Source organism: Pecten maximus, chromosome 4 (assembly GCF_902652985.1).
Source record: "Pecten maximus chromosome 4, xPecMax1.1, whole genome shotgun sequence".
Classification (NCBI taxonomy): domain Eukaryota; kingdom Metazoa; phylum Mollusca; class Bivalvia; order Pectinida; family Pectinidae; genus Pecten; species Pecten maximus.
Window position 1 is genome coordinate 38,023,350 of NC_047018.1, and position 22,426 is coordinate 38,045,775.

At 36.7% G+C, this 22,426-nt stretch overlaps 2 protein-coding genes across 2 annotated transcripts; both read right to left on the bottom strand.

The window, feature by feature from the left end:
• Nucleotides 1-1,020: 1,020 nt before the first annotated feature.
• On the bottom strand, nucleotides 1,021-3,842 carry LOC117326529 (putative nuclease HARBI1). The gene is made up of 5 exons (XM_033883286.1): nucleotides 3,718-3,842; nucleotides 3,406-3,473; nucleotides 2,849-2,961; nucleotides 2,338-2,449; nucleotides 1,021-1,941 (listed from the first exon to the last, which is right to left on the bottom strand). The coding sequence occupies exons 1-5, from the start codon at nucleotides 3,840-3,842 to the stop codon at nucleotides 1,562-1,564; spliced, it is 798 nt and encodes a 265-aa protein (XP_033739177.1). The 3' UTR covers nucleotides 1,021-1,561.
• Nucleotides 3,843-9,980: 6,138 nt separating this feature from the next.
• LOC117326020 (transport and Golgi organization 2 homolog) lies at nucleotides 9,981-17,300 on the bottom strand. Its single transcript, XM_033882590.1, has 7 exons — nucleotides 17,131-17,300; nucleotides 16,233-16,346; nucleotides 14,919-15,036; nucleotides 14,409-14,473; nucleotides 11,589-11,745; nucleotides 10,844-10,960; nucleotides 9,981-10,157 (listed from the first exon to the last, which is right to left on the bottom strand). Exons 1-7 carry the CDS (start codon nucleotides 17,270-17,272, stop codon nucleotides 10,034-10,036), a joined length of 837 nt encoding a protein of 278 aa, XP_033738481.1. The 5' UTR covers nucleotides 17,273-17,300; the 3' UTR covers nucleotides 9,981-10,033.
• Nucleotides 17,301-22,426: the final 5,126 nt, after the last annotated feature.

Genomic DNA, 22,426 nt, shown 5'->3' on the forward strand with positions numbered 1-22,426 from the left:
TCACATGATTGTCTGTCTACTTCTAAATAGAGTGACCTGGCATGCTATAAGCAGGCGTACCCTATCAAATTCAAGCAGCAGTTTTCCAACTATGTCTAACCTCAACAACATTATACAACACAAGTGTTTACACAAGATGACATTAGACTTTTAATAAATGGTGATATTGTTTTCGGAAATGGGAGTTTAGGACGGGTAGAGATGGAATGTTAAGATGAGTGAATGGAGGGAAAGAATTCATCTATAATTTATGAAGAACGATTCGGATATGTTTTGTTTGTTAGACTGAGTGACTTTCACGTCCCAGCTGACATAAGACGACATTCCACTATTCCATACGTTTAGCTCTTCAATCATCATATCACCTGCCATGTTTTGCTTTCACCTAAAAGTTGTCTTTCCTTCTAAGTTCTGATATCCGCTTTCCGCAAGTGCCACATATGAGTCGAGAGATCAAACGTGACATCAAACGTGACGTCAAACGTAACGTCAAACGTGTGACATCATCGGCAAACGTGACGTCAAACGTGACGTCAAACGTGACATCAAACGTAAAATATCGTGGCTAATATAACAAAAATACCATTGATGGTATGAGTATACACACAGACACGTGTTTTACTTGCAATTTAGTGCTATTTTTCCGTTTTTACTTTCACGGTTAAAGATATGAAGCTATAAAGTATAAAAGTATGATAAAAACTTCGATAGAAAAGCTGTATATATTTTTTGTTTTCATAACAGAAATACCCATGTGAGCGATACAGGCCCCTGGGCCGAGGTACGATGTCCGTGGTCCGTTCTACTCTGCTCGTCCGTCCGTCTGTCGTCTCGTCCATCTACTTTTCCTAAGAACCGCTATTAGGTCTAATCTTGAACAACTCAGTAGATGTTTACGATAACAAAAGTGAACACAAAACAATTTAAGGTTTTCTTTTCAATTCATTTATTCAACTGTAAACGTAATTTCCATGAAAACAAGATACATATTTTTCACTTAAATAACTGTTCATTGTGTAAACAAGTTGCTATGCATTTTATAAGCTTTGGCTCGTGGGCAGCTTTGAAGTTTTATTTAGGTAGCGAAGTAGCCATAGATAATATTTTGGTTGGAAGTTATAGATTAAACTGATCGTGTTGATTCTTGTGGAGGGAGTGAGGCTGGATGAGCTAACCTCTGAGTTAATTTTAGCAGGTCTTATTATATGCAAAAAGGTCAGTCTAAAGTTATCTTATATCTCATAACTCATAACAAACGACCTTGCCAACTCTTGAAGTTCCTAAGCAACATATAAATGTTGAAAGCAATGCCAAAAATGTCTATATTCAGTAACAGTGACCTTAATATTTGACTTTTTGACCCCAATATCAATCCCATTCTATTACATGATTATGTGCCTCTTTTTCATTTTGCGGAATGCTAAAATTAAGACATGTTTATTGCTTAATTCATATACATTGCATTTACTGTGTTTTTGGATACTTACTACTATTATGTTTATTTTCAGGGGAGAAAGCAGGAAAATGGCTGGTGTTTTCGTGGAAGTCACAGACAAATATTTCAGAAAAATGTGTTAGCAATATGGTCTCTCAACCCCACCCCATCCTGGACTCCCTGGTAATCAATATGAACCCCTCCCTCATCATCGCCATCATGGACAATATGGTCAATTATATCCCTTCGCTCGATTCCAATATTGTGTAATACCACACATGCAATGATTATTTGAGCCGCTTTGTTTGGATCCACTCTGAGTCCACTATGCAGACATGAAAACCTTCTCTTCAGGCTCCCGTATGTTTGTTCTATGAGAACTCTTGTGTGGCATAACCCATTATTGAAGTTTTGCTGATTTGGAGTTACTGGATTATTGTATGGTGTCATCAGGAATTGGCGGGTAGGATAGGCCGAGTCACCCAGGAGTAATCCTTGATATGTCCCTGAAAGAAACATCATTTAAGCTTTGAACTGCTTTTAGATGGAAGTTATGGGGTCTGCTTGTGTGCCAACTGGACAAGGGCAAATTTAATTTAATGAAGCGTGATAGTTGTCCAGCTTATTTGACTTCAGTTTTTATAGAATATATAAAGTGATTTTGTTCCTATAATGAATAAACTTATAATCGTCAATGACAGAACAGTGTTGTCAACAGCCATCTCCCATCATCACTTAGGGTGTCAATTATGACGTCACAAATTTTGAAATAAAAATTTCTATTTCACACCTACTATGGAAATTGAATATACATGTATCCCTAAAACAGAGCATTCATGTAAGTGACAAACCCATCACTTATATTTTTCATTTTTCAGTAAACAAAGCACCTGTTATCATACCATTTTCAAATTTATGACACAAACTACTGTTTCGGAACATGCGGGAATCGTGACAGCTTCCTGGCCATTGCGCAACGCAGCTGGTGATTCGGAAATTGGCATCACAAGTCATCTGAATAAAATTACCATATCTTACATTAATGGAAATAATATATTTTTAAACTTTATACAGTGAGGTTATAGAATCACCATCAATTATAATATACTAATATATAATGTGCATATTGTATGCCTATGAGTACATGTGGTTGTGTGAAAAGGATGCGTTTTGTCAGAAAAATAAACAATATCAAAACTTCAGATGACCTAGTTCATTTTGAGTCCAAGCCTGACCGAAATTTGTTGATCAAATACATGTACAACCTTTTTTTTTTTTACTTTTATATGATCTTTTTTTTATAGATAATATATTTTCAGTGTCTATCAACTTTTTTTAAAAATTTTATTTAATTTTTTTCTAGACAATATTTTTCAATGAATGAATATCATTATATATATACAATCAATGTACCTGGCAGTTCAGGGAATGGAAGCCCTTTCTGTTCACAAAATCTGGCTCATTCACATGTGGAGCTCTGATCCTAATGAATGTCCCATCTACGCAGCCAGCGACATTTGGAAACCCTGCAGAATAGTCATCAAATATTAATTGAATTCAAGTTTTGAAAAAAAAAAATCTGCCCCAATATTATTATAATAGATGATTGGGTTGATCTGTTCAGAAATTATTACTCATTATTTTATGTTATTTAAAAAAAAAATAGAATTCAAGTAGCGTATGAAGGGAGATAAATCTTCTCAACACTTATTTCCTAGTTTGGTCTCAATATCATGTTTTAAGAAGAGATTTACCTTTAATTTGATATCTTTTAGAGCAAATATTTAATTCTTATTTTATTTTACAATTTTTTTATTTGAAATCACAATGACTTTACATTATTCCGGAAGCGGGTACTGCAGTAGTGTTTTCTTCGATATTTTTTACATACGGTTATTAGTACTACGAGGTATCAATTGGTATCAAGGTCGCCAACAGGCGGCTCTGGCAGTTGAAAAGTGGTGACGTACCTGCTATGGCAAAAAACTTATTTTTGACGCGTGCCAGTTCCTGTCCCGTCGGAAAACTGATGAACCGCCTAGCCAGACGTCACAGGGCCGAGGCAACAGACAAAACACACCTCGAGACTGTCGCCTCTGACAATCCAAGAGTGTCGCCGATGCATGTATAAAAAGTGCCAGTAGCGAAAAAACGGAGTCCACAAAGCAAAACTGTCATGGGGAAAGAGCTAGGCTACGGTAGCCTACATAGGTCTCTCTAACATTGGTGATATCAACGATAGAATGAAGATGATTGTTTGTGGATTAAACCTATACATGTACCTCGAGAAAATGTCCTCATTTGACAAAGTGTCCAATGGGTTTTCTAGCCTTCTAAAAATAGGCGCACGGCGTCCACGGGCACGTCTTCGGTGCAAACGACGCAGCAGACGATGTATGTCGGCCATATTTGAGAACGAGATCACAGACTTAAGCATGCTTATGACCGTTCTCAAATATCGGCCCGTTCTCAACTTAAAATCTGAGAATTGAGAATATTAAGAAGTTTTGAGAAAGCCGAATTTTGAGCATATGCTTAAAGTAAAGCATGTACTCGGAGTTAAGCATTGAGAATGGACTTCAGAAAGTTTCGTGAAAGCGGGGCCAGACTCTTTGAATGGCGGACTAGGACTGACTTTTATTACCGAAAATATTGGAGAGTTTCACATCAAGGGCGATAACTCGTAGAGGCTTAGTCAATACTGTTACAATTGTGCAGTAGAATTATGCCGAATGGGGCACATCTTAACCTCGTTCGGCTAACCATGGCTGATTCCGACACTCTTCATCACCACTGTTTGATATATTTCCGGAATCAGAGAAATTGGGAGTCCGGCAGTCAGACAGTATATTAAGAGTGTTAGAATAGAGAATATAGAAGTGAGGAGAGTTCAGATTTGAGAGTGGAAAAGATAGAGCAGAGGTTGGATAAGCAGTCTATGAGTAGTTTGTGGTTGATAGTAAGGACAGAGTGTAGTCATTAACAAAATTTAAAGACAGATTTTGGAGACTGGTAAAATATTGGAGTCAAACTGGTATTGAGTGTGTGGTTGTTACTTTTTTGGGTTCCCTAAAATTGTGCAATAGTGTGCACCAAACAAATATTTCAAAGCAGGATATATCATAGATTAGAGATGACAAAAAAACGGGGTGATCAGAGGTAGAATACGTTTTGTTATATATAAAGTGAAAAAATAGTTTGTTTCCATGTGAAAGTAAGAATAAAGATATAATAATAAAAAAAACTCGACGACTGACTTTCAAGCGCTTTCGCAGCTCTTGCTGCTCATCAGGAAAGTGTTTATTTTGAAAAGACAACTTAATGACGTCATCAATAATGTGACGTCACAATGGTATACATGTACTGTACAACGTTTCAAAACAAGCTAAAATTGTGGCGCCATTTTACACAATTATAACAATTTTTCTATTGCCTGTTGAGGCTTGGTTTTAATATTTTTATAATTTGGTCCTCTTTCTTTTCTAATAAAACCGTGTCAGTCGAATGTAATTGGTATAAAGGTATCACATTAAAATGATCATATATAACTAACACTGGTGATCAGAGGAAGAATACGTTTTGTAATATATATAGAGGATCTGTCATGAGTTTCCCTTCATATTAGATTTATGATACGAGTTTTGAATTTTTTATTTTTGTGAGCCTCTGGCGAGCAAAAATAAAAAATTCTAAACGAGTATCATAAATCTAATATGAAGGGAAACGAATGACAGATTCTTTTTATCATATGACGTTTTCTTTCATCGTTCCCCATCAAAAACTGATTCTCTCTTTTGCCTTGAATCGTCACATCTCAACCAAATCACCCGAACCTTCGAAGTAGGTCAATTATACCGACGAGAGAAGAAATAGTTCTAACACAACTGACTCTTGAAAAGGATTCATTTTATTAAATACACGTCTCAAAACAAAATTTCAGCATTTTTTCATTTAATCTATAATAGATTAATTGTCCTTGGTGTTTGAAACAATGACGAAAATATTTTAGTTTGAAAGTACATGAGCGACTGTTTTTGATGTGACGAAGCCGTGACGTCACTTGGCGCGATAATGGAGGCTTCGTTGTACAAATGTCTATTCGCTGTCGCTGTCGTACAGAACCATTGTACGGCGCCTTTTCACTGCTTTGTGTTTATCTTCGTCCTCGCGGGAGTTTATGGAGATGTGAAATGTTCCACCGTGAATATTCCCACTGAACATTGTGTTCAGACTTCCGTGAAAAGCGACGTTGGATGCCGATTTGTTGGCAGTGTTGTTTGTGCTGACATTACACGTGTTTGTCGACGACAGTGTCAGCATGTTATTCTGCGTAACCGTTGAAGGCAAGTTGTAACAAACTACATTGCCGTTTTTCATGAGGATTTTTAGCCCACCATCATCAGATGGTGGGCTATTCAAATCGCCCTGCGTCCGTGGTCCGTCGTCCGTCCGTCCGTCCGTCCGTCCGTAAACAATTCTTGTTATCGCTATTTCTCAGAAAGTACTGAAGGGATCTTTCTCAAATTTCATATATAGGTTCCCCTTGGTGCCTAGTTATGCATATTGCATTTTGAGACTAATCGGAAAACAACATGGCCGACAGGCAGCCATCTTGGATTTTGACCATTGAAGTTTGTTATCGCTAATTCTCATAATGCACTGAAGGGACCTTTCTCAAATTTCATATATAGGTTCCCCTTGGTGCCTAGTTATGCATATTGCATTTTGAGACCAATCGGAAAACAACATGGCCGACAGGCAGCCATCTTGGATTTTGACAATTGAAGATTGTTATCGCTAATTCTCAGAAAGTAGTGAAGGGTTCTTTCTCAAATTTGATATGTAGGTTCCACTTGGTGCCTAGTTATGCATATTTCATTTTGAGACCAAACAGAAAACAACATGGCTGACAGGCAGCCATCTTGGATTTTGACAATTGAAGTTTGTTATCGCTATTTCCTAGAAAGCACTGAAGGGATCTTTCTCAAATTTCATATATAATTTCCCCTTTGTGCCTAGTTATGCATATTGCATTTTGAGACCAATTGGAAAACAACATGGCTGACAGGCAGCCATCTTGGATTTTGATAATTGAAGTTTGTTATCGCTAATTCTCAGAAAGCACTAAAGGGATCTTTCTCAAATTTCATATTTTGGTTCCCCTTGGTGCCTAGTTATGCATATTGCATTTTGAGACCAAACAGAAAACAACATGGCCGACAGGCAGCCATCTTGGATTTTGACAATTGAAGTTTGTTATCGCTAATTCTCAGAAAGTACTGAAGGGATCTTTCTCAAATTTCATATGTAGGTTCCTCTTGGTACTTAGTTATGCATATTGCATTTTGAGACCAATCGGAAAAAAACATGGCCGACAGGCAGCCATCTTGGATTTTGACAATTGAAGTTTGTTATCGCTATTTCCTAGAAAGCGCTGAAGGGATCTTTCTCAAATTTCATATATAATTTCCCCTTTGTGCCTAGTTATGCATATTGCATTCTGAGACCAATCGGAAAACAACATGGCCGACAGGCAGCCATCTTGGATTTTGATAATTGAAGTTTGTTATCGCTAATTCTCAGAAAGTACTGAAGGGATCTTTCTCAAATTTCATACGTAGGTTCCACTTGGTACCTTGTTATGCATATTGCATTTTGAGACCAATTGGAAAACAACATGGCTGACAGGCAGCCATCTTGGATTTTGATAATTGAAGTTTGTTATCGCTAATTCTCAGAAAGCACTAAAGGGATCTTTCTCAAATTTCATATTTTGGTTCCCCTTGGTGCCTAGTTATGCATATTGCATTTTGAGACCAAACAGAAAACAACATGGCCGACAGGCAGCCATCTTGGATTTTGACAATTGAAGTTTGTTATCGCTAATTCTCAGAAAGTACTGAAGGGATCTTTCTCAAATTTCATATGTAGGTTCCTCTTGGTACTTAGTTATGCATATTGCATTTTGAGACCAATCGGAAAAAAACATGGCCGACAGGCAGCCATCTTGGATTTTGACAATTGAAGTTTGTTATCGCTATTTCCTAGAAAGCGCTGAAGGGATCTTTCTCAAATTTCATATATAATTTCCCCTTTGTGCCTAGTTATGCATATTGCATTCTGAGACCAATCGGAAAACAACATGGCCGACAGGCAGCCATCTTGGATTTTGACAATTGAAGTTTGTTATCACTATTTCTCGGAAAGTAATGAAGGGATCTTTCTCAAATTTCATATTAAGGTTCCCCTTGGTGCCTAGCTATGCATATTGCATTTTGAGACCAATCGGAAAATAACATGGCCGACTTGAAGCCATCTTGGATTTTGACAATTGAAGTTTGTTATCGCTATTTTACAGAAGGTACTGAAGGGATCTTTCTCAAATTTCATGTGTAGATTCCCTTGGGTCCCTGATGTTGCATTTTGGGACCAATCCGAAAACATCATGGCCGACAGACAGCCATTATCGCTAAATCTTAAATTTTATATATAGGTTCCCCTTGTTTGAAAAGTACTGGAGGGCTGTTTCTGAATTTAAACAGATTAGTAAGACTTAGAGGAAGGGAAAAGTAGAGAAAAGATCAATCTGACATGGAACCTATGAAGATCATTCAATGGTGGGCGCCAAGATCCCTCTGGGATCTCTTGTATTAAATAATGTTATTATTTGTTTATTTGAAAAGAATCTAGACTAGATATGTCTCATCGGACAACGCAACCGCAATTTTCTATCGGAGTTAAAATATGTTACTAGGGGTCATAAAATAGATGTTTGCTAGGCCTAATTAACATCTTATAGTATAAATATAATTTTAAAAACTTAGGCTGTGTACATCAAGGATTTTATCTTTGATTGTACAACATGTTCTGTTAATACTAATAGACCGATTTGTCGTTGAGTTGATTTTTTTTCAAAGTTTACAAGCACTAGTCGCCATTTTTACGAGTCGTAGTAAAAAGAAGTAGGTCGTTCCCACGCGTATGAATACAGTTCTCACGGAACCAGCCAATCAGCGTACGTAGGCTAGCGAAAGGTGTTATTACACTAGTGTCATAAAGAAAATTTACGTGATGGGTTTATGACACCGTATATAACGGTAGTCATATGATAAATATATATATATAATAACACTAGTGATCAGAGGTAGAATACTTTGGTTTGTTTTTGTTTAACGTCCTATTAACAGCCAGGGTCATTTAAGGACGTGCCAGGTTTTGGAGGTGAAGGAAAGCCGGAGTACCCGGAGAAAAACCACCGGCCTACGGTCAGTACCTGGCAACTGCCCCACGTAGGTTTCGAACTCGCAACCCAGAGGTGGAGGGCTAGTGTTAAAGTGTCGGGACACCTTAACCACTCGGCCACCGCGGCCCCAGGTAGAATACGTTTTATAATATATGTATATATATAAACTAACACTGGTGATGAGAGGTAGAATACGTTTTGTAATATATATATATATATTATACCTCATTCATTTAAGTGCCTATTTGAGTCTAGTAGTTGCTCCGGTCCATATATAGTATATGGCCCGGAGTCAAGGGCCGAAGTCCTTGACTCCGGGCCGACGCTATATGAAAATGACGTCATAATACCAAGTTGACGTCGTCATATTATGACGTCATCATTTCAGACACTGAGCGAAATGGCGTCTGGCAGTGATAGATTTGCGTCCTTGGACGAAACCGAACTTGTTTCGATAACCGATGCGAAGGACTCCATCAATACCAAACAAGCAACTAAATACGCAGTGAACACCTGAGTAAGTAAGTGAGTGAGTAAGGAACACCCTGTATTTTTGCATCGTTTTGTTTGTTTCAAATTAAATGTTTAATGATTAAGAACAACTTGTTGTTTATTTTTTCCATGTCATGTTGGTCATATTCGGTATAATATAACAAATATTGCATGTCACTTCGGGCAATATGGGAGTTTATGGACTGGTCAGTCACCCAAATATATGTATATGGACCTCAGCTTCGCTTCGGTCCATATACATATATTTGGGTGACTGACCAGTCCATAAACTCCCATATTGCCCTCAGTGCCATGCAATATTTGTTAAATATATATAAACTAACACTGGTGATCAGAGGTAGAATACGTCTTGCTAGAGGATATAAATCTACTTTGATAGACCAGGAACTAGACAAAGTCAGGGTACTTGACAGAGCCAGCCTTCTAGAACACAAAGTCAGAACTCGGACACAAAGTGTCACTTGTGTGGTCACGTTCCATCCCAACCTGCCGTCAATTTCTTCCATTTTACATAATCATTGGCGCACCATTGAGTCGTCAGCTACACTCAAACGGATCTTTCCAGAACCACCGTTTAACACAATGGCTCGAGTGCACACTGTTACACAAATATGAAGTATGGTACATACATATATTTAAATTATTGACTACAAATAAAAGAAAAAAATGTTGCACATATATATTAAAATCCTGCAGCGTTTGACACGCCAAAGAAATGTAAAATGGCAAAATAAGAACACTTTTTAAAAAAAAAAAAAAAAAATAGCTTATAATCTGACACTTCCGCTGAGTAAACTTTAAAATGTCCATTTTTATGAACTTGCTCACTGAAGGATATTAACTCATATATGGAATTGATATGAGTTTGTACTGTAGTGAAGATTATCTGGATTCACTGGTATGTTCAATGTCCTTTCGATGTACTGGCATTCCCCAAACTTGTCCACAAGTATTACCGTGTTGGTTCTAAAACAGGAAATCCAATACAATATTGTTAGTCAAACGACAGAAAAAGTACAATGAATATGATATGGATCCTAGGGAAGAAATCAGAAGAAGACTTTTCTTTAAAGTTACTCCTTTACCATAGGCGGATCCAGGCGCCCCACACTAGAAACCTTTTTTGGCAAGAATTAAACCTAAACACCCTATATGTACGCCCCCAAACCAAACTCCTGGATCCGCCTATGTTTACACCATCCTCAAACTCACGACGCGATTATCTGCACTCGTCAAACAGTCGGGTATGTCACAGATTCTCTATTATTACTAATTATATATTCAACTTCAAGTTGAGTGATTTCCCTTTATCCACACAAAAGATGTGCAAAGATCTATCTGATTCTGTTTCACCAATTAGTTGCTGCATCATCCATGTTTAATCTTCTGGGAACCAGACCTCATACCCATGCAAAATAAAGTCCCCTTTAATTCGTCCAGACCTGGTCAATTTAAATTTAAAACCTGACAAAAGGTCACTGGCCCTTGGACCAGTTAATCTGATGAAAGGTAAGTTGGGTGTCTAAAAGAAAAGATAACTGACTTATTCTAACAAAATATGAATATAGTAAATCTACAAAATTGTGGAACCTGTTGAAAATCTTTGTCTTTATGATATAACAAATAGTTTGTCATCAATTTCATTCACAAACCTTGTGCCGTGTCTAATGGAGGGAGACCACACGAATGCTGCGCTCCATGCAAGGCGGATGTCATCTGGTATATCGCATTCGTTTGCTTGTTTCATTAAGTTGTCGTCATCAGGAAATCTGCGAAAGATTGAATATCGAACACAATAGATACACAGCACGTTCAAGTTATGTGACAGAATATTTGACATTGTAAATGTAAACTGTATTTATTTGCAACAGTTTATATATTATCAACTTAATATATTAATCGCTTGTTGGCCAGGGTGGAAGCTCACGCCTTGGTGAAAGGCAAGCCAATTTGTAATTTATTCACGGAGCAGTGTTGATCTAGTATTTTATCAAATTATATAAGATCTATGTATATTGTATGTTTATGAGATATTCTATATGTTTATGAGATATATTCTATATGTTATGAGATATTTCATATGTTTAGAAGATATCTTATTTAAAGTTTATTAGATTTCCTATATACTATATAAGGTATCTTATAAAAGATACAAGCTATCTTATATATCATATAAGATATATCGTAAAAGATATAAGATTTCTCATAAACTTTTCTTTATAAGATATCTTATGTAATTTGCTAAAAACCTGGATTAACGTTGCTGCGTGAATAAATGACAACTTGGCTTGCCATACCTACTACCCGACCATCCTGTTTGACGTTCAGTATAACATAGTGAAAGAAACGATATAAATGATGTCATAATGAATTGTGGAGGTCCAAGTACATACTGACCTAGTGGTGTCATATAGTATATCGAAGATCGACTGGACAAGCCTGTCCTTGTCCCCTTTTCGGCCATGGTCATGCACAACTTTTCTGAATTTATCCTCACCATGGATTGTTTTCTGCCACGCCTTGCCCATAACAGAGTTATCAAAGCTGTACACGCCTGCCAAAGTAAGAATTAATCAATTTTAGTATGTCTTCAAATATATCAATAATGTTTTATATTTGGCAGCCATTTGGGTGATTAAAAGTAAGGTTTTGGTTTAGTTTATTATATATTGTTTAACGTATTTTCCCAACGATTATATGTAAAGTCGGAAGTTTACCGGTGGATGTGTCAGAATGATTAAATACATGTGTTGAGAAGAAATCTAACGCATTACCATTAAAATAAGATAGTCTAGTATTAGAACTATTACCTGGCAGTAGACATAGATTACTTTGTTACGTCGGGGATATTTTAGTAAAACGAATTGTTTTGTTATTTCAGTAATATATCTATAGAACGAACGTGACATTCAGTTTCTCTTGTTACTTTTAAGGTTTTCCTTTAGGACAGGTGTGGCATGCAGCTTATCCCGTGATTAATAATTGTCAGCATGACTGTGTATGCATTTGGGTATAATGGTTTGGTGCAGAGATTTTAATGGGACCGTAGCTAAAATTCCTCAATGTTATAAAAGCAGATGTTAAAGTCAAAAACTGATCCTGCAAGATATCCAGGGGTACAGTAGGTCCCACTACTCACACAACTAATTATTTTGCTAGATATTATTACAATTAACACCATTCACCGAATGGCTGAAGCATACCATTCCTAGAGAACATTTGACCACGTCACTACTAAATCTGTGTCAATACACGCTGTGTTTGGCAACCATAGTTAATCTGAGACGGGAATATATCAATTAAACAAAAATGTCAAAGGTATCAAACAAAATGTTGAGGTGTTTCTTTTAATTTTGTTAACAAAATTGGTGTCTTTACGTAGATTCACCGGAACTATATCATCTAAGCAACCACGGCGGCCGTAGATACCAACGTCGCAACACACCCTGAATTTGATTTCCTTCGTACTGTATTTAAATGATTTGTTTGATGTAAATATAAGGATTGTACCTCATTTTGACTGCGTATACGGTAGTATACCCGTAGTTGGCAATGAACATATCCTATGGAGCGCTAACGTATACGCAGTCAAAATGAGGTTACAATCCTTAGATATCTGGATTACTTGCCAACATTTTTATTGAAATCTGTAATGCGTGAAATTCAAAGATTGTTCCAGAATAAAACTATTTTTTAACTTTACTCGAAAGTTGATTCAGTTGGAATTTCGTAAAACGATTTATGCACGTTGTCTGAGCCTTTATCACTTGAAAAATAATCATTTGTATAGATTAACGCAACGCTCCAAGTCGGAGTTAGGGAACGCAAGATTACAAGAGGGTTTGGATGTAGCCAAAAAAGGGTATGCCATTGATGGCAACATTTTATTGCTACCAATTCAACATCCGACCGTCCAAGAAACGTGAAGATGAATTGATTGCGCCATCTTCAGGATCGCTTTCTCCCTCCAACCGTTACAGCAAGGACTTTGCATGGTCAACGGGTAAGCGTCACCGAATGTTTGCGAGGAGGCCTTTGACAGGTCACGTTTAAAGGCGACGTCATCGCACTAATCGCCTCAATCGGGCTCGGCGGAACTTTTTTTTGTTCCTCAATGAGACGAGAGTTTGTTTGGTGTATGATGATTGAGAGGCAGCGAGTATGGGTACCCGAGTATGGGCGACGTCAGAATGAACGCTTCGCAGTCTGCTGTGCAGTCCAGCGTGACAGATTTGTTGGAGAAAGTGTGATGATTTTGGGCGGCATATCTGGTGGAAATCGAACGAGATTAGTCATTGTCAATGGCCATTTAAATGCAATTAGTATTAGTATTTTAGCTCCCGTTGCATGGATGGCGTCAAGGAGTATGGTCCACTTTACAGCATGATAAAGCCTCGTTGCGTTTGCCCTCTTCTGTTACATTGGCGTCCCTGTACTGATTCATAAAATCTTCTTAGCGTTATTTGTGAAAGCATCGCTGCAACACCTGGAGAGTTGAGGACGAGTTTTTCCCTGGTGGGGTAGTATGTAACCCGTGTAAAATAAATACTAGCCGCAATATACTACCCGGCTAGAGAGATCTTCTCTTTATTTCTTGGAAAGAAATTTTTGCCACCAGTTAGAAGCAGTCATAATTAATATGAACTGTTCAATGAACATTTCTGTATAAGTTACATGTCTCGCTTGCTCAAATTCCTTTCATACATGTATTACAGACATTAAGGATCCTTACCCCAAACAAATTCAACAATAATCTTTTATCACATAAACAAAATGCAAATACACATTTAATGTATATATTACATCTGATAATCCCCTGAAGAGCGGCAGAATGTAGCCGCGAAAGTGCTAGGGAGACAGCAGATCTGTGTTTGGCTTTTTATTTTATTATTATTTACTGTCACATGGACATTTCAACTTTATTCTATATATATATATATATATATATATATATTTCCCCGTTACACACATTGTATGAGATGTGAAGATCTGTTTGATATGATGGTTTACATTTTGTTTTAGTTATGACATTGTAATGTGATAAATGTTACAAAGATGACAACTTACCATACTGATAAATGATATGACCTTGTAATGTCAGTCATGTTACCGATGTTTGGAAGCGCCCACGGTATTTCAAGTATTATGGGACATGATAGCTTACCAGACGCTGAAGACTTTGAATATTAACGGTAGAACTGCGTTATTATCTCTTACCGTTGGGGAGGGACATTGCTGTATTCGTTTTGTTGTTGTAGTAGTTGGCAGATGTCTTCTTTGATCTGTAGAAAGTAGTTTTGTTTTAAAGGGGTGGACACAAGTTATCGAATATATATTTAGCCTTTTATTATAAACTTACAAATTACAACATAATATAGCAGACTTAGTAATATTAATTGAATTCTATGTGAACAGCGAATAAAAAAACATTTTGGTTGCTTATCATTGACAGAGGAACACAAGACATCAAGAAAATAATATTACTAAAGCAAACTGACATTACTGAAAACAGATAGTGATTCATAAACGCACGACACTTATATCTGAATGATTCTTGGTTCTTAAAAACTTCCTGGGTACTACAACACTAAGACACATTGCAACCATAATATAACAATAATACATACAACAATATTCTTTGTATTTGCATTTGTGGTTCCATAGCAACCTCGAAAACAACGAAAGTTTCATGTTATACAGTATATGATAACACATTTTTGTACTTACCTCAGATCAATGAGAATCAAGTTAAATGTTTTGATATCCTTGTGGATTGGTTGCACCTTCTGCGTGATGTAATCATCAGTACTTAGGTCTCCCTTCAGGTATTCCAAGATGAGCATGCCTGGAAACGATAGGCGCAAGTAACACTCGCATACGTAGTACATTTGGAATTACCCATCACAACACAAATAAATTTCGCTTGAGCGTCATATTCAATATTTTAGCACTAAACATTTTGAGAGTGGGACGACTAATTCGTCCATCGTCTCAATATGACCAGTGTGGTGTCCTGCTGGATATCTTCGGCAGTATACTACACAAAGGTAGCACTTTAAAGTTCTACACTGCCACAAAGAGACAATCGTGAACATTTTGCAACCTCGAAAAACAAGGGGGATCTACCTTAAATGGCAATAGATGCAGATAAGACGTTAAACAATACACAACCAAAACCAAATAATCACGACTCAAATACAAAAAAATAACCACTGATGTATCATATTTATTTTCAATCCATGAAAAAACAAAAATCCGGCATATTCTTTCAGTAATTAACATCGAGATAAGGTAATTTAAATAAAACAGACAAACACATTCGTTTTATAAAGATGTCTTAATTGCATGCAATTATAAATATTTACATCTCTCCCTTCTTCAGCTTAGTAAACTCTGACTGCGTATAAATTAGTGTATACGCAGTGGAAAAAAGGCTCAGAAGATTAATAAGCCCCCCCCCCCCCCCCCCCCCCCCCCCCCCCCTATTATTCGATGATCTATGCAAAGAAAAGCTAAGGACAAGTGATTATTTTGTCAAAAAGTAAACTAAATATTGCGGAAAGGGGTGCATATTTAACTTATCTACGAGGTACGCTGTGCCTGACAACCATGTTAATCTGAGATGGAAATTGTAGATTGTGAATATATATCAAGTATTTAAAAACACAAAAGGTATTAAAGAACTGTTGAGTTGTTTACTGGTGTCTTTACGTAGATTCACTGGAACTATATTAATATTATATATTATTCTTATAACACGGCGGCCATAGTTACCAACGTCGCAACACTCATTGAATTTTATTTTCTTTGTACCGTTTTAAAACGATTTGTTTGATGTAAATATAAGGAGTGTGCCTCATTTTGACTGCGTATACGGTACTATGCCCTCAGTTGGTAACGAACATATCCTATGGAGCGCTAACGCGCTAACCATAGGAAATGTTTGTTGCAAACAGCGGGCATACTAACGACAAATGCAAAAGCGTAAAATGATATCTTAATTAATAGTGGTGACAATTATACAACGAACAGCATGCTAACCTCTGCCCATTTTATCCTCCTGCGTTCCTGGTATGTTGAGAAGTGCTCCTATCTTTCCGAACTTTGACATTCCCAGCCATGTACCCTTATCCTTACCCGGTTTCTTGTCGAGACCTGCATAAGGATTAACAATGTCAATTTCATCGTTAATTCCCCTTAGTTTACTGTAGCGCGTTTGCAACATGTGAATGTGCAGAAGTATCCATTTTTACAGTTTATATGATTGAAATTGAATCACTTACATGCTCTTCAAGTTCGTACTATAAAAGTAAAAATAATCCAGTAGGTCTATTTCAAAATTTTACCAGATTTTTTCATAGTTTGCCCGCGTTCTATCGATTTGGCGTCCAAATTATGAATTTCATTTCAATATATTATGTATATAAACAAACAAAACTTAACGACATACTTTCTAGCACCTTCACACCTATTGCTGCTTCTTAGGAAAGTTTATTTTTGAAAGGACAATGACATCACAAAAAATGTGACGTCACAATGTACAAATGTTCACAAAACAAGTTTATAAAGTAGCGCCATATTTACAATGGTCTGTTTTAATATTTTTATTGGCTATTTCTCTTTTTTCTCCAATAAAACAGTATCATATTTATGTAGTTGATATATAGGTACTACTTTGAAGTTATTACCAGCACAGTCATGAATATGCTCATTGATATATAAATTACGTATTGAGTGAGTTTTTGCTGTTTTGTTGTTGTTTTTATTTATTTAACTTTATTACTTATAATTTGTTTTGTTTTTTGTTTGTTTTTTGCTTTTGTTTTGTTTTGTTTTTGTTTTTTTTTATGGGAGGGGGTCTCCTTTTTGCAGCTTTAAAGTACAGATTCGAGACTTGAAATATCAAATTTGAGAGATTGTTACAACATAAGTAGTATACCACTGATTAATTCTTCTTTTGGATCCCAAAAATGTGCCTGGGCGGTTTCTCTATCCCAGTATTCGTCTCGATTATTGGCCAGTATCAACCTATAGCCATCCACGTCAGGTGTGTCACACACGTGCAGGAACAATAAACACATGGCTGAAAATGAGTCAGAATATTGAAAATAATGATCCAAGCTTCAATAGCAGTTAAATGGATATATATATTTGTGCCGTAAAAATCGAAATATCTTATTTAAAGCTTACCGGCAAAGTTATGTAAAATACCAGTTCGAGCAAATGCTGAACAAGACACGGCGTATACGGTATACGAATTTATGCAAGGACCCTGTTTTTCTAGTCAAGTGCGTTAAACTGATGATGATGGGGGCCGCGGTGGCCGAGTGGTTAAGGTGTCCCGACACTTTAACACTAGCCCTCCACCTCTGGGTTGCAAGTTCAAAACCTACGTGGGGCAGTTGCCAGGTACTGACCGTAGGTCGGTGGTTTTTCTCCGGGTACTCCGGCTTTCCTCCACCTCCAAAACCTGGCACGTCCTTAAATGACCCTGGCTGTTAAAAGGACGTTAAACAAAAACAAACAAACCAAAGTGAAACTGATGTATTGACCATCATTTATAACTTAAATTATAACCATTATACATTTGAAATGATTTTTGTTGTTTTTTTATTTAGACATCTGACTCTAAAGACCCTGGTAAAAGTATAGTAAAATATTTATTCAGTAGTACAAACAAATCATTTCTAATGTGTAATGATTATAATTAAGTTTTAAATGATGGTCAATACATCAGTAGTTTAGTAGCACTGGAAATAATTATGTAATAATGTATGTTAACTGTCCAGGAAAATAATGACACATGGTCCGGACTATCCTAGGAGTAATCCTAGTAGTAATCCTAGTAGTTTTCGTCTTAATCAAATTGATAGAACTAAAGCAATTTAAAGTATGCATTCTTTACGAAAGCTATGAATGGGCAATCATGTTATAAATGGACACCGTGGTATCCATGCTGGAATTCGGACTAGTTTGAAAAATCACAATACATGATCATGACAATCTCAAGGTCATTCCTAGCAAGTTTGAACTCAATGACAATGGTGGAACTAGATGCGTTTATAAAATGTGATTTTAAATTATGTTTAGCCTCAGTTATTATGCTTAGTGTGTTTCATGATCCATTGAAGATCGCGATCTCCAATCTAAAAGCTGACTGCTTCATGATCTCGGAATAAGTTAGTTGTGATTGATGACTAAGCTTCTCTAACGAAGTAATTTCTTAGGCAGCTATAAAGCAAGCCAAATAATGGAAGTCATCTTCAGGACTTTCACTTACATGTATTCAGACCTATTCAAAGCTCTACAAGACACCTCAACCTCCTCAAGAATATCCCCAATTACACCATAAAAAATGAAACAAAAGAAGTGGCGCAATAAAAGAACTGTTTCCTACGATATGAACACCGCCTGGGGATGTTAATATGGGACTTTCTACGCTGCAGTATGGGTGCAAACGTTCTGAACCATACAACTCTAGTACAAATACTTTTTCAAAACCTTCGGAATGAAGATAAAGTAGATCCATTTATGGTTATACAATATATATATATATCGAAGGATGTTTCAAAAAGCAAAATTGTAACTCGAAGTTAACGTAAAATATTTGAGAGCGCCCTGGTGTCACCAATTGGGTTTTCCGCCAGTATACACACAAACTGAATCGTTCAACACTGTACTCTTCAAATGAGACTTTTTCTATAAGTGTTTCACTTTTTAGGAATAATCTTTATTTGTGGGAAATATTACAAGCCTAAATCCTTTCTGTCAACCTAAAATAAAAAAAAAAACGCCAGCTTCGCACGCGCCATTTTTAGCAAAATGACATTTAACGCTTTGAAATATTAATTCTAGTGTTATTAAACTGATAAATTGATAGCCTGTAGCATATAGTAAAAAATAGCATTGTTATGTATTTCTAAGGTTATGTCATTTTGATAAAGGCATGTTAGCACAGGTATTGCTTTTAAACTGATTTTGCTTTTGTGAAAAGTGATCCGTTTTGGATACTGATTCATTTTTGGCACTGTCACCTTATATGAGTTTGTTTATGAATCAGCTGCCTTGAGGTTGCTCCGCTAGTATTGATCTTAGATTCGTTGCGACCTTATAACAATACAAATTAAGATTTTTAATAGAATAAGAACCTATGAATAAATTCATAATTATTAATATTGATCAATACTTGATTTATTATGTTACTGTTGTGTATTAATAGTGCAGTCCGTGTTCGAATGGGGGCCCCAAATGACCCGGACAGCGAATTGAACGCGTCAGATTCGTGTCCTCCTTTAGGGTCACCGTTCCGGTTTTACCGGGATAGGCGCGACGCGCATTCAACAAGAACACTATTTATTTCTTAAAGCTTAGGAAACTAAAATTACAAAGAAATAGTTATTGGGTATTGATATCTATTTTTCTAAATGCTGAATATGCCCCTGGATATTTCAGTATATTAAAGCCATAACATGTTCTATCAATGTAATCTTGATGGGATGACAACTATTAAACTCTTACATAGCATCTAAACCTGAGCACGGGCATATACTGTACCACAAACATCCAGAGTATCGATCATACTTGGCGCCATTCTTATTTTTATGTACAGTTGGAAATAGAGTAAAAAATATCGGCATGGCCAGCAGGAAATATGTGACAGAGATGTTTGTGACGAGGTTAACTTAAAAGCTAAATTTGTTTTAGGTATTCAACGTCATCGCAACATACAGGAAGAGAAAGGTAGAGTAAAGTTCAGTCTTATATAGACCCAATAAAGATAATTCATTGGTGGACGCCAATATCCCTTTGGGATCTCTTATCTTATTCACAAATTACAAATATTGACAGGCGAAGAAGTTCAGTAACTGTCACGCATCATACACACGGAACTCCCCAGGACAGTGCGTCAAATTGATACTAAAAGTATTTGCTTTTAACCGAATTATTCGAGACTTGATAAGATGGTCATTAAGATCTATATAACATTTCGTAAAAAAAAAGAGAAAAAACTATTTTGAATCACTTTTTTTCCATTTTTGCAATCATAAACTGAGTAAAGATTTTAACCTTTAAAAGTTTCGAGCAGTTAAAACATTTAAAGCATCCACTACAGCAAACATAACCCAATCATAAAGTATAGGTAAGACATGATTTTATAAGACATTAAATGCAGAGTTTTCATTCTACAATCTGTGATATAGAGTTAACATGCTTAACTTGGCACACTCAAAGTTTAGCGTATGACCAGATTAATATGGAAAGCCGTATGGGACCCCCGACTCCGTTCAAGATTTTTAACTAAGAAATAATAACACTTGCGCGGAAAATGAAAAGCCGTGCAAGATTGGCGTACCATTGAAGATAAGCCGTTGAAGATTTTACCGTTAAAGATTTGTGCCGCGTAAGATTTGCCGCGGAAGATATGCTGTAGCTGTAGAATTGCCGCAGAAGATTTACCGTTGAAGATTTACCGTAGAAGATTTACAGTTGAGTTAGATATATATCACTCGACCATACTCGACAGTTAAAGATAAAGTTTGTATTACCGTTGAAGATTTTTCCGTGTAAGATTTGCCGTTAAAGGTTTTTCTTTTACCGTTGAAGATTTTGCCGCTAAAGATTTTTGCCGTGTAAGATTTTCCGTTGAAGATTTTTGCCGTGTAAGATTTGCCGTTAAAGATTTTACCGTTGAAGATTTTGCCGCTAAAGATTTTTGCCGTGTAAGATTTACCGTTGAAGATTTTTGCCGTAGAAGATTTGCCGTTGAAGATTTAGTTCACACAGAAGGTACGTATCATGCGCATGCGCAATGACCTTGTATTAATGACTTGGATAATACAAAATAACAGAGACCTATATGTTTATAACTGCCTATTATAGGTAATAATAACACTGAGAGTGATTTATCAAACACGAATATAATTGATTTAGGTAAGTATGAATCTAACATAACATAAAATAAGTTTATGAGTTCATGAGATTATTCATATCAACATTTCCCTTTGTTGTGATGGTCACGTGCAGGTCGATATATAACACATAATTCCATTTCTTCCTTGACCAATCGCTAATTGCAGTACACATCGATTTTTAATACTGCGTGGCGATAATGAGAGATTTGATAAAGAAAAATACTTGTAAAGGCTGAGATTCGGTGCAATTTGTGTATGTTGGTGTTATTTGGACCATTGTCAGTATCAATTAATTTTCTTCATGCATGGCTACAACTGTGGAAGTTGTGTCATTGAGCCTAGCTCAAGTCCCTGGTCAGCTCCTATTGTGTTGTGTACAAAAAAAGATGGCTCTGTAAGGTATTTCAAACACAGGTTTTCTACTTAGGTCACATTGTGTCAGAAGCTGGTGTAAGCTGTGACCAAGAAAAAGTTAAGGCTGTCCAGGAATGGCCCTCTCCCACTTCAACCACCGAAGTTAGAAGCTTTTTAGGTCTTGCAGGATATTACAGGAAATTTATCCCTAATTTCTCTCAGCTATCTTCACCCTTAACCAAACTAACCAGAAAAGGGAAAGTTTTCCGTTGGGATGACAAGTGCCAGGCATCATTTCAGAAATTAAAGGACCTGTTGGTTTCCAGCCCTATACTTGCATATCCCTGTAGTACAGGCACCTATATTTTGGACACGGATGCAAGTAATTCAGCTATGGGGTGTGTTCTGTCACAGATCCAAGATGGGGAGGAAAAAGTTCTAGGCTATGCCAGCAAAATGTTCAACAGGGCTCAACAGAACTACTGCACTACTCGTAGGGAATTACTAGCAGTAGTTACATTCATTAGGCACTTTAGACACTACATTGGTGGTACCCATTTCATCATTCGTACTGACCATGCAGCTTTAACTTGGCTAAAAAACTTTAAGGAGCCTGAGGGTATACTAGCTAGGTGGATCAGTGTAATCGATTTATTTGACTATGAAATTAAACATAGGCCAGGTAGCAAACACAGTAATGCTGATGGACTGTCACGTAGACCCACAAAGCAGTGTGGAAGGGAAACATGCCCTGACTGTGTCACACACATAGCTAACGTTAATGTTATTTCCTCTTTGGAAGTTGAAAGCCTACAGGCTGAGTCTCAGGTAAAATTTTCCAACTGGATAGATTCCTGGGGTGTACAGGGATTGGGGAAAGAGCAGAATAGTGACCCCCATATTTCAAAGTTCAAACAACTTAAAGTTAACAGGACGGAAAAGCCAAGGAAATGTGAAACTATTGGTTTG